At 42.4% G+C, this 12,681-nt stretch overlaps 1 protein-coding gene across 1 annotated transcript in view; it reads right to left on the bottom strand.

Moving 5' to 3' along the window:
* The window catches only part of MED14 (mediator complex subunit 14), a 37,235-nt gene extending 28,155 nt beyond the window's left edge, over positions 1–9,080 (bottom strand). Inside the window, exons 1-4 of the mRNA XM_030020182.2 lie at positions 8,663–9,080; positions 6,747–6,773; positions 1,145–1,250; positions 285–458 (exon numbers count right to left, since the gene is read on the bottom strand). Coding sequence (XP_029876042.1) covers positions 285–458; positions 1,145–1,250; positions 6,747–6,773; positions 8,663–8,844 — 489 coding nt within the window. The 5' untranslated portion in view covers positions 8,845–9,080. The remainder of the gene's footprint in view (positions 1–284; positions 459–1,144; positions 1,251–6,746; positions 6,774–8,662) is intronic.
* Positions 9,081–12,681: the final 3,601 nt, after the last annotated feature.

Genomic DNA, 12,681 nt, shown 5'->3' with positions numbered 1-12,681 from the left:
CATGTGCAAATACTTAAAGAACCAAGGAAGAAGAGTTGCTACTATACTCATCCTAGAGCAGAACTAGTTTAAATGGAGAGAATGTTTTACTGGGAAAGCATAACTTGTCCAAATAGGAAGTGCTCTGCAAGAGAAACTGACACTACAGAGACTTGGCACTAGGCCTGTACTAAACGACAGTTCCATTTGTACATAGACAGTTAGTTTAATTAACATGCATTTGATACTGTACAGGGGATTACCTTCCCCCTCCCCTGGCCCCGACATATGGTAGCATTATTTACCCTAATGCAGGTAGGCAGACGCGGGTATGATCCAGTTGTCAGAACATCAATAGCATACGGGATAGCAAAACTAGGTAGACGAGCATGAACCAAAGCATCTCTAGCTAGCGATGCCAGACGATCAGCAGTGTCCACAAACAGAATGGCTTGCTGATCTAAAAAACTTGATATCATCTGCAGAGGACAAGGTGGGGGGGGGAGGAAAAAAAAAAAAGGTATGTGTCCAAAAAAATGCACAAATCAATGCCCCTTTATATTCAGTTCATCTAGTACACAAATGAGATGATTTTTATCTGTCACTTCCAATTCAAGTCATCACATCTATAAAACAAAGGAAGAATTAATATTCTGGCCATTTCTTACATTCGTATGCAAGGACACTTTAAATCTGCATGCCATTTCTGATGCTGTGGAGGATCTGTAAAGCCTCACAGCTCTTTATCTGATGATTGCTACTGGAATGCAACCATACTTGCTTGTAATCACTCTGGGCTTGTTTTTTGCAACATTCTGGACTTTATTCTTATTTAACCAAGAGCAGGACTAAAGTGATAGTAAGAACTAACACACTGAGATCACCATCTTCCCTGTCCTATAACCTAACCCCAAAGCACTCCTGAAACTATGTGCAGACAAGCCTTTCATTTTTTGCCACTGATGAGTTTTTGGGAACATGAACTATTAAAAGACAAAATCATACAATTTCTAAATAGGAAGAAATTGGTTATAATTTAATATTCATTGGCCTATGAAATAGGCTTTTGTTTTTTTAAACTTCTATAATAAGGAGAAGTTAGGGTGAACCAAAATCCCGTATCACTTAAGAGCTTATTTCATATCAAACTCTGTTGCTAACTTACCGCGCATTTTTCCACCTTTCCAGCATTATTAGCCCATTTGACTAAGGCTAACAAACGAACAAACAGTTGACGAGTGCGACTTGCAAACTGCACTATTTCTATTTTTCTGGAAAAAAACAAATGTACATTAAGCCAGTGCTCAGATATATAATAAAGCTGCAATTTAAGTCTGTGCCAATAAAAAAAAGCTGTACTTATAGCTTCTAATTGTGTTAATGGAGGCATCACTAATATATGGCTTGTTTGATTAGAATATGGGGAAAAAAAAAGCTCACTGTTATGAATACCTAAATGCTAACACCATACATGGATTCTAACCAACCAAGACTGTCTGGGGAAACAAAAAAAGCATACTCACATGAATTAATCACTGATTTTAAGAAAAACAATTCCATAGTGAACTCAACTGAACTATTTTTATACCTTTTACAGGATTTCCCGGGGGCTTATGATTAAGTTGAAAGTAGACAACGCAATATACCTAAGGGTTACAGAAACTGGCAGTAACATTACACTGACATTCACTTAAAAAAAAAATTTAAAAAAATTGGATACTAAACAAATTTAAGACTCCTTTACACAGCATGTTACAATATACCACCATTTTGCCAGGAAATGGGGTGGTGGTGGGGAAGACCACAAAAAGCTCCCACCCTTTTACTTTCCTCTCTGTTCCTCCCTTGCAAAGAAATTGGGATAAGGAGAAACTACTGATAGTCAATATTCCTCCCACCATGCTTTGTATGAGGTAGTCAAAATGAGGCAGTGTATGTTTCCATGTCTTAAAAGTTATTTTTCTTAAAAAAGAATGTAATAGGGGCATACCCGGATTTCCCCCCTTCATTACAGATCTACATTGTAGATGCATTAGACAAGACATGCAGATCTACAATGTAGATCTGTAATATCATATACTCTGAAATACCATTTCATCTACTGTTCTTGGAAGTTTTCCTCCCTTTCCACATGTTCAATTCACTAATTTCACCATGGTTTTCTAGTTACTTTGAAAAAAAAAAAAACAACCCAAACCCAAGATGTTTTCCTGATACAGTTTTCTAAAGTAATGTCCTGGTTTTGGCTGGGATAGAGTTAATTTTCTTCCTAGTAGCTGGTATAGTGCTGTGTTTTGGATTTAGTACAAGAATAATGTTGATAACATACTGATGTTTTCAGTTGTTGCTAAGCAGTGTTTATACTAAGTCAAGGATTTTTCAGCTTCTCATGCCCAGCCAGCAAGAAGGCTGGAGGGGCACAAGAAGCTGGGAGGGGACACAGCCAGGACAGCTGACCCAAAGTGGCCAAAGGGGTATTCCACACCATGTGACATCATGCTGAACAATAAAACCGGGGGCAGTTGGCCAGGGGGTGGTGGATCGCTGCTCAGGAACTAACTGGGCATCGGTCGGCAAGTGGTGAGCTATTGCACTGTGCATCACTTGTTTTGTATATTCCAACCCTTTTATTATTATTGTAATTTTATTATTGTTATTATTGTCATTATTAGTTTCTTCCTTTCTGTTCTATTACACTGTTCCTATCTCAACCCCCGAGTTCTACCTTTTTCCTTCTGATTCTCTCCCCCCATCCCACTGGGTGGGGGGGAAGTGAGTGAGTGGCTGCGTGGTGCTTAGTTGCTGGCTGGGGTTAAACCACAAGTAACAAAAGCATTTGGACAAAAAGAACACTCATCAGCGCAACAGATATTGGCCTCTAGCAAACAGAAGTTGCACCTCCTTCTGATCCTAATCTCTAAAACACATACTCATAATATAGATAAGAGCCTGTTTCTGCTGAAAGTGTTGGTGTAATGAGGTTAACTCTTTGTGCAATAAGTAAAGCATAATCTGCTTGTAGCAGATGAAGATTTAGGCCAGAAGCACAACTAATACCATCTGGTCCAGTTTCTTGCATTACATACTACAAACCTCAACCAAGAGCTTGGGCATTAAGCCAATAACTTCTCTGTGTTCTAGAGCATATGTTTTAGAATGGCATTCAGCCTGATATTAAGATTTCAAGTGGTGGACAAGCTGCTGTATGTACATACTGCTCTAATAGTAACCACACTACGAGAACAAGATGTTGAGAATTTTGAAAGATTCAGAAAAACTTTATGGGATTTGAAAGATGTCTACGGTGAGACTTTAGAAAGCCAGTAAGCTCTCAGACAAACTCCATATAGAAGTTGCTAAAATCTAGTAGTTATGTCAATCAAACTCCCGTGGCGAGAACAGCATGATAGCAAGAAAAATTCAAACTGATGTTCTGTGACTGGAAATCAAAGGTAGACACCCCCCCCAAAAAAAAAAACCAGAAAAAAGCAATTTAATAATGAAAATTATTGATAAAACTACACACAGTATTCCAAGTAACCGTTTCATTAATACCACATGTATAAAGTTACAGAAGACATCTACTTGACAGAATCTTGCTTCCAGAATCACCCCTGAATGACAACTGTGTTGGGAATTCACATCCATCTACTTCTCTACTAAGAACCCAAAGTCTTTCAATTTTGCTGAATTCCTTCATTATAGACACAGGACCTTATGCTGGACTGCCCCCCCCCCAAAAATCAACCTCCATCAACAACCTGCATGATGTGAAGGAATGCACTCTTTGGAAGTTTGCAGGTGATGCCAAGCTGGTGGGATCAAACAGAACGACCTCAGCTGGCTGGAGGAACTGGTCGACAGGAACCTCATGAAGTTCAGCAAAACCGCATGCAAAGTCCTGCATCTGGAACCAGTCTCATGTAACAGCACAGACTGGGTACTACGCAGCAGCTGGGCAACAGCTCTGCAGAGGTGGACCTGGGGGTGCTGGCAGACAGGTGAACGGGCATCAGCAACGTGCCGTTGCAACAATGACAGGCCATATTAGCAGCAGTGCAGCCTAGGTCAAGGAATGTGATTAGTCGGCATTTGTGAGACTACATCTGAAGCACTACGTCCAGTTTTATACTCCCTAGCCAAGAAAGATACTGCCGTACAGAAGTGGGTTAGGGGCTGGAACACATGACATACAAGGAGGGGCTGAGGAAGCTGTGTTTGCTTCTGCTTAAGACGAGAAGGCTATGGCGAGATCCTACTGCCATATTTAAGCATCTAAAGGGGTGTTACAGAGAAGACGGAACCAGACTTCTCAAAAGTGCAAAAGGCTGAGGGACAACAGCCACAAATTAAAACAGTGAAAAACTAATTAGACATTAGGAAAACTCTAAAGAAACACACAGTGAGACAGTCAAAGACTGAAGCAGGTTGCCTAAAAAGGTTGCAGGATTTCCATCCTTGAAGATATTTAAAACGTAACTGGATATGACCCTGAGCATCCTGAAAGAAACTGTCTTTTACTTCAAGCAGAGGGTTGGACTAGGTATCTCCAAAGTACTTTTCCAATGAAAGTTATTATCCGTGTCGATGAAAGGAGTGAAATAATGGTAATTTTGTCATTAGAAAAGAATGGAACTCAACATTCCACAAAAATTAGGTGTGTAATTGCACTGTTGAAGTCATGTATAACATGTTTTTACAACAGTTCTGACTGTTTTTATTTTTTTAATCTTGTGTAGGTGATAGAGTCTTTGCTGCAAGTTTGAGAAGTAACAGTCTTGTTCAGGCACTACTGCAAAACCAGTAAGAAAACTGCCTGGTTTTAGGAAAACAGTATGTTTATATAGTTCTTGGAAGTATTTTGACAATACTTCTCTTTTAAATACTTCACAGCAGGAACTGTTCCCCACAACAGAAGACAGGGCCTCGCAAAGTCATTATAATCCAAGTTCCAGTTAAATCTTATACAGCTGTTACTGTATTCAGATAAAAGCTTCCCACATATTACACTTTATTGGAGGATAAAAAGGAAAAGATAAATAATACTGAGCAAAAAAAAAAAAAAGGTCTCCATTATCAAGAAGCAAGCCCCTGAATTTCCTTCAGAAACCGTATTTCCTTCAGAACTCAGCACTATTAATTTTACACCACAGTACTAAACCACTTCTTTCTTGCTGCAAAAGTTTATTCCTGTCATTGATAACTAATAAATGACCCTTTACAAAGAAAAGCCACACTATACTACAATGCATAACGTCCTATCAGTTTTTCTTATCACGGCATCTTTTAGCTAGGTACTGTAGTAATTGAACTTAGATTTTATGTGAACTTTATTAGAGGATAATACCATCACAACTTCACCAAAGTATGTATGCCATGTCACCAGGCTAGCTTCAAGAAACAGAGCTTGAAGCCCAACTACTGCTGCTATTGCAGCTCTCAAAGTTAGGAAAAATAGAATAATCTGGATAATTAAACTACATTCCTTACAGATTCCCTCCAAGAGCTGGAAAGCCACTTCACCAAGAAGAGTTGTAAGTCAAAGCCAACAAGGATGTGAACATTTAATTTCAAGACAATTTCAACTACAGGACATTCTTTGTAACCATTGAAGGCTGTCTTATTTTCTTTTATCTGTAATCCATTGGGACTGAAGTTCTCGCCCCAGACCTGTGTGCCCCACAAGTAGATTCCAGCTTTACCAAGAAATGCTAAACATCTAGATGGGAGAAGCCCCCCTCCCCCTGTACGAGGGAGCTCTGGACCCATATTGAATGTAATTTCCTCAGCAAGTAGAGTGATAATTAAAAAGAAAAAAAAAAAAACCACAACCAAAAAAACCCAATAAAACCCAGATTGTTTCTCTTTGTAAAAGATTATGCATAAGGAAAAGGGGTACAAGGAATCACCCCAGGTTATGATTCCCTGAAAATGGGATTAATTCCACAACATGTTATGAGAGTTTTGGAAGATTTGAGATAACTGAATTGATGATCACCCTTGTACACAGAATTCTTTATTAATATTCTTAGGAATATCATAGCTGCTATATGTCTCCAAAGAAAATTAGGTCAATTAGCATATCAATGCAAATAAAGGAAACAATTTCCTGCAACTTCCATAAAATTTATTCAAAAAAACAAAAAAGTAAATAAAATTCTTTCATCTTGGGGGGTGGGGTTGGAGCAGGGTGGGGAGGAGAGAGGCCTGTTCTGGTCTCTTACATATGCTGTCTAATAATCTTCACACTTCAAAACCGCATAGAACAGAAGCAGAAAACTGCTCTTGATAAGAAAGATCAGGTAACATGGAGAAAAGCAAAAGAAAAGAGGTTTTTACCTTGTTTTCATTGTTGAACTACTTCTTCTGAACAAAAAGTTTCTTTATCATACTAACTAGACTCTATTTAGGTTCTCCAGTTACCTTTCACATCAGCTTTACTGTCACTTCATTGTTTCAAGATTCATGAAGAAAAAAATGCCCTTAACAGAGTTCACCTACTGTAACAGCAACAGTATGTTACAGAACAGTGCAACAAAAAAGCCCAAACAACAAGACCGAAAGCCAACAAAAACTAATATTGCCATTGATGTTCAGAAAAATCTTGAAACTATGTAGTGACAGCAAGATAGACAAGTCTTATTTTCTTGTATAAAATCTAAAATTAGGAGAAAAGTATTTTATTTAAACAGTTCTATATGAATCTTAACATCCTAAACAAAGTTCTATATTTATCATGCATTACAGATTGTCTTATTGTAACTCACCTTTCCATATCAGTCTTTCTTGGTAACCTATATTAAAAACAAAAATGGAAAAAAAAAAAAGAAAAAAAAAGAAATGCTTATTATATACTGTTCTATTACGTTTCAGACTACTAGAAGGTTTTTTAGTAACCTTCCACTAAGTAGAAGACTTCTACATACCTATAAAGAGCATTTTAAAATTTCTATGATTGTAAATGTTTCCTGAATACAATGAAATTTCATGTTTGATACAGGAAGTAGCTTGACAGCTCTAGAAAACAGCCTAGTCAAGGTGTGTAATAGCACCACAGGGCACCTGCCACTACTCTGTACCAGGTAAGCTGGAACTGGTCAAATTAATTTTAAAAGCTTGATAAAGGGTGCTGAAATCCCAAGATTTCTGCTAATCTAGGGAGCCACATAGTATCACTGCCTGTGCTTTCTAATTGATGACTCTCACTCAGCATCCATGACTAGAGTTAATTAATTCATAGTAGCAATCCTAGAACATCTGCAGCAGGTGTTAAAATTGGCTGTTTCCTGACTTGCCTGAAATGAGTTTCTCTTCCCTTTTTAATTAATCTAAAAGTGGAGAAATGCCGTACTCCAGAACTTTATCAACGACCTACGTGACAGATACTACTGCAGAGAGGAGACTGTATTTCTGTAGTGTTCTATGGGTATCACAGGTATCTTATTTCAACAGTTATTTTTTTATTCTAGGACTAGGCTGGTGCTGGTAAAAGAATGAGAAATCATTTTCTTGGAGGGAAGGAGAAGAATACTTTCCAGCTGGGCTTTCTACTAGCCAAACCCACGCTTTGTGGGGAAATACAGTGGAAAAATCTAGCTCGCTTCGCTTTTGGAGGGGACATCACATAGCTTATAAACTACTTTGATTCACCAAGCGCCCAAAGCATTCTCCATGTGTTGTTCACAGCACCCATTTTATCTTGTACCCTAGTTATGTACTTAAGTCAAAAGGACCTGTTCTACACCTTAAAACAAGAATAAAAGACATCACAGGCACATGCTCCTACAAGAACACACACAGTATCAACTACTGCCTACACATACCATAAACATACAGGAAAGACTTCTTAACTCACATTTTGAAAGTTCTTCCAAAGCAAACTAAAATTCTAAAACTCCTCGTCCCTTCCAGAGTTTGAACACTCTTAACCCCCAGTCAAGCAAAACCCTGTTTGCATACTTACCAGATATGGTATTTTGCAAGAACTATACCTATTTTTTTCCATTTGTTCTGTATGTCACTTCTTAAAACATACAGGTTCCCCACAAGAACCTCTAAGGTTAAACAAAGTAAAAGGAAAACAGGTTTATTCAGAGTCCAAATGCTTTCAGGAAAGTTTTTCTTGGCCCAAAAACATTCCTTTGTTTTGCCACTTCAAACACAACATCAGCAGCACAGCAAATCATAAAGTAAATGTAAATAACTTATTTCCCCCAAATAATCAAATAGTATTTTAAGAAGTACACAGGTAACTCAAGGAGGTTCAGCACCTGAAAATATCTCAGTTTCACATGTTTCAGCTTCACGCACGTTGACATCAGTACAAACACTACAGTTGGGTGTTTTGACAGTAACTTGTGGGCAAACTTAAGCATTTAACCAGACGACCTGCATTCAGCTGCTCTGCGTTGCTTCACAATAATTTTCTCTCTTTACGACCGATCACCCGGCCGCTTTCGCTAGGCCCCTGAACACAGCCCGATGCAGAGACAGACCTGCGGGCACAGGGCGCTTCCCCGGGGAGGGGGACAAGGGGAAGGAACAACCGCCTCCCCCCACTCCAGCCCCGGCCGGGGTGCGGGACAGCATCCCTGGCGAGCCCTCCTCATCCTCCCGGGATGCTGGGAGGCGGCACTGCTGACCCTGGCAGCCGGGCCGGGGGGGGGGAATTTGGGGCACTCACAGGTCGGCCAGCACGGTGAGCTCGGCGTAGGTCCGGTGCAGGAGGAAGTCGATGAGGGTGCTGAGCCGGTAGCCGGGGCTGGCGGCGGCTGTCACGGCCCCGGGGGCCGGCGGGGCCGGGGCTGACGCCGGGCCCCCACCAGCCGGCACCAGCTGGTTGCTCTCCAGCTGCACCGGCGCCATGGCGGCGGCGGCAGCGCCTCAACCCCGGGCAGGAACCGCTCGGTAGCCCGGGGCGACCGGCGCTCCCGACGGCACCCGCACCCGTCCCGACTCGCCCCGCACAGAGGGAGCGGGGAAGGCGGGAGCGGGCCCCGGCGCTGGGGCGGACAGGCGGCACCGAGGGGAGCTCCGCAGCGCTCAGATCCCGCTTGGCGCAGGGGCCGCCGCCATGTTGGGGGCACGGAACCGGAAGTGAACAGCTGTGGCGGACCGGAAAGAGAACCTTTCCGGGAAAGCCTAACTCGGGACGGGGCGGGGGCGGAGGGGGAGACGGGACCGCGCTGGAGTGGGCGGGGCCGGCAGGTGGCGGCGGCGGCGGCGGCGGGGGGCGCGCGCCGGCCGCTGAGCCGTTGGGGCGGGGCGGGGCGTGGCGGGGCGTGGCGTCGCCTCAGGGCCGGCGGGCGGGAAGGGCGGCGGGCTGGCGAGTCGCCCGGCCCGGCACACTTCACCTCTCCTGAGGCCCCGGGCGGGGCGGAGAAAGGTGGCCGGTGCTTGGGAGTCCGGCTTTAGCGCGTTCGTGCGCCGGTCTGGTGACGGGGAGGCTGGAGGGGCCGAGCCTGGCCGCCTCGTCGTGGGGCACGGCGTGGGGGGAGGAAATGGCGCCGTGCCCGGGAACGAGCTCTCGGGACAAGGGCTGGGGCCGGCTGCCTTCCCTGAAGGGCTTCCCGGCGGCGGCCGATTGAAACGTCTGTAAAAGATCATGGGGGTTCCCCCCGAACGGGGACGGCTCTCCCGTTGTATCTGGCCGCCTTAATGAAATACGGAGCGAAGGAGAACCAGATTAGAGACTTAGCGTCTCAAAGAGCCTTTGATGGGGTTCTTTAGGCTGTCAGGGAAACAACGGTCGGTGTTAGGCGCTGGGTTGGCTAATCCCTTTCTAATGACTTGGGATATGTGAAGCATTTGCGACGGGTGCAAAGCGATGCCGGGTAGTGGAGACTAGAGGTAGCTAGCTATACGTCCTCCTTTAAAGTCACTGTTAAAGCTCGGAAAAGGAGCAGTGAGCAGCAGAGTGTTCGGTGGGGTCTGGTGATAAAACTGTGGCAACTTTTGCATATTTCTGTCTTCCAGCTTAACTGACACTTCTGAAGGGAGAGGGAGAGAGGGAAGGTCCGTAAACAACTGAAGATGGAATTTTTTTGTGTGTGTGTACTGGTTACCGAAGTGGATGATGTAAGGAAAGGAACAGTATAAATCCTGGGTGTTTTGTACCATGATCCACTCAAGTGTTAAATCACAAATTCTTGCCATATGATTACAAAGAAATCACTGAAATAGGCACGTTGTAGACAATAAATATCCAAACTTTTCAAAGTTTAATAAAAGAAGAAAAGGTCCTGCTTGTTTTGCATTAAATGTAGACTTCTGAAAAATCTCTTCTCTTATTCATCTCTTTCTAAGGGGAAAGTAAAAAATAAAAGGAAACATTTTTCAACCTGAGAAGTGGGTAATCAACAGTTTAGTAATAATAAAAAAGGCATCTACACCAGCAACAAGAATAATCGGTTCTATTTCTACGCAGAGCATGTTTCTTGCTCCAGGTTATGAGCCGGTTGCCAACTGACGAGCAGCGCAGCTTCGCTAGCAGGCAAGCTCTCTGGTAGCCTCTGTGGAGGAGCATAAAACAATGTATTGAGCAAGGTGGAATGTTAACTCCATGCTGGCATGCCAGCTCCTGCGTTGCTGTACAGGCTGCCAGCTGATGCTTCAGCTGTAAGGAGAGAAGAGACATTACCTGTGGTGGAGTGCAGTGTCTCACCCATCTGGGTAGGAAGGGGCAGGATTGGTGCAGTTGTCAGCCGTGCTAGCCCACAGTTTTGCAGGCTGCTTCAGTGGCAGTGAGATGAACCTGTGAGCCTTAGAGCCAGGGGTGGATGCTGATGATTGGTTAGGAATGTTTTACTCCTAAAATCACAAAAATGTGTTTAGACCTAAGTTTTGCCTTTTGTTTTGTTTTGTTTTGTTAATGGAGGTTTTTTTCAATACGGGTGAAAGAAATACCTACTTTGTGCTCTTTATAAAAATTAATCTATAAAGGATAGAATGACAAATACCGCCTGGATCATATTGTGATAGAAACAAGTTATTTGCTTAATATATTGTAAGTTCTTGCCTCCCCATTGCAAAGATGGGTTTTCCAAATGTATGAAAATCTTTTTTTTTTCCCCTCTACATGCATGAATACATGCAATATACTCATTTTATGGCCAACTAGTTGCACTGTTGAAGAAAATAGTGACTTACATAAACAGGAATACAATTAGCCTATCTGTGAGAACTATAACTTAGAAATACAGGCTTTTTTATTGTTCTTGTCCCTTCTTCCCATTTCTTCCTTTCCAATTTAGTCCATAATAAAATGACCATTGATTTCAGTGGCACAGGCTCAGGCTTTGTTGATGAAAAGGCAGGTGGGAAATGGTTGTGATGCAATTTGACTTTGGCCCTGTTAGAGTTGTTTTTGCTTGGAGAAGCTCTGGTCTTGGTGAATTTTTTGGCCTTGGCTGGGGAGGGGGAATATCTTCAGCTTGGCTGCCTTTCTCCACTCTTGGAGAGGAGTGGTTAATGAGAGCTGTGGCAGGGATCATGCTGAGCTCTCCTCTCACATGGCTGCGTAGGAAAGAAGCTCTTGATACTGTTTTCAAAGAAAGGAGGAGCAGCCGCAAAGAAATTTCAGAAGCTCAAGGGTTACGCTTGTGTGCACACAACGGTCATGCTGTTGGGAGACTTGGCAAGGTTAGTTGTTTTAACAGTAAGATGAGTATTAGGAGTTCAAAAATCAGGTGACTGGCCTACATAATACTCATGTAAAAACATACATACGTTTGCTGCTTCTTGTTGCCTTTCTGAGGTTGGCAGTGCTACCACTCTTTGATACAAGCGCTTCTAAGAAGGATGAGCATTGTGTATAAACTCAAAAACCCCAGCTTGCAGGAATTGGAAATAGGTTTCAGAAGTCTATTGTGGCAGCAAAGGCAAAACTACTGTAGGGAGAAAGCTCGGGCAGTGGGTTTGCTGGAAAGAGTAACAGGACTTCTCAGGGAGAGAGCGCTCCCTGCACAGTGCTTTCATATGGACCTGATGAATTGCACATTTGCTAGGTAGACTATAGATAACCCCTGTAGAATGTATTGTTCTCCCTAAGGGTGACAAACAAAGTTGGATTTTTTAAGTTATAAAAAAGGACGATGAAGCTTCAGTTCTGATTGGGGCTGTTGGTTCCTGCAATCTTATAGATCCTCCATTTCTTAACATTTAAGTGCATGGATGGAAAACGGTGTATCTGATTGTGGACTGCAGTCATTATATGTGCAAAATTGTTGTACGTAGATAACAGAGTGTCTTGAATTAATACTTCAAGGTAAATAGCACTCTCCAGGCGCAATTCTCGAAATAACAAAACACACTCCAGGCACAATGCAGTGGTGCATTTCAGGAGCATAGTCAAGCAGAAGCAATGAAAAATGCTGAAACCTAATCCAAATCGTATTCTTTTGTACAGTAGTACAAAAGTAGTGTGTGTCACTAAATTATATGCTCTGGGAGGTTCATTTTGAGTTACAGAATTTTGCAGTTTGCGAGGGTAAGAGGATAATTCAGCATAAAATATAAACTGATTTTATTTGATAGGTACGGTTTATTTTTTCCATTTATAGTTGATCAGCTATAGTTGATCTGTTTCTATACTGCCTAGTTACTGGAATTATGACATTTTGTCAAAACTTCTGAATCTGCCGTTGAGCGCTTTTTAAAAGGAGTGACATTTCAACAATCTTGAGATTACTGTTGCGCCTTCCT

The sequence above is a fragment of the Aquila chrysaetos genome, chromosome 7 (assembly GCF_900496995.4).
Source record: "Aquila chrysaetos chrysaetos chromosome 7, bAquChr1.4, whole genome shotgun sequence".
Lineage (NCBI taxonomy): Eukaryota > Metazoa > Chordata > Aves > Accipitriformes > Accipitridae > Aquila > Aquila chrysaetos.
The sequence above is the reverse complement of the archived record's forward strand: the minus strand, read 5'-3'. Positions and strand labels throughout refer to the sequence as shown.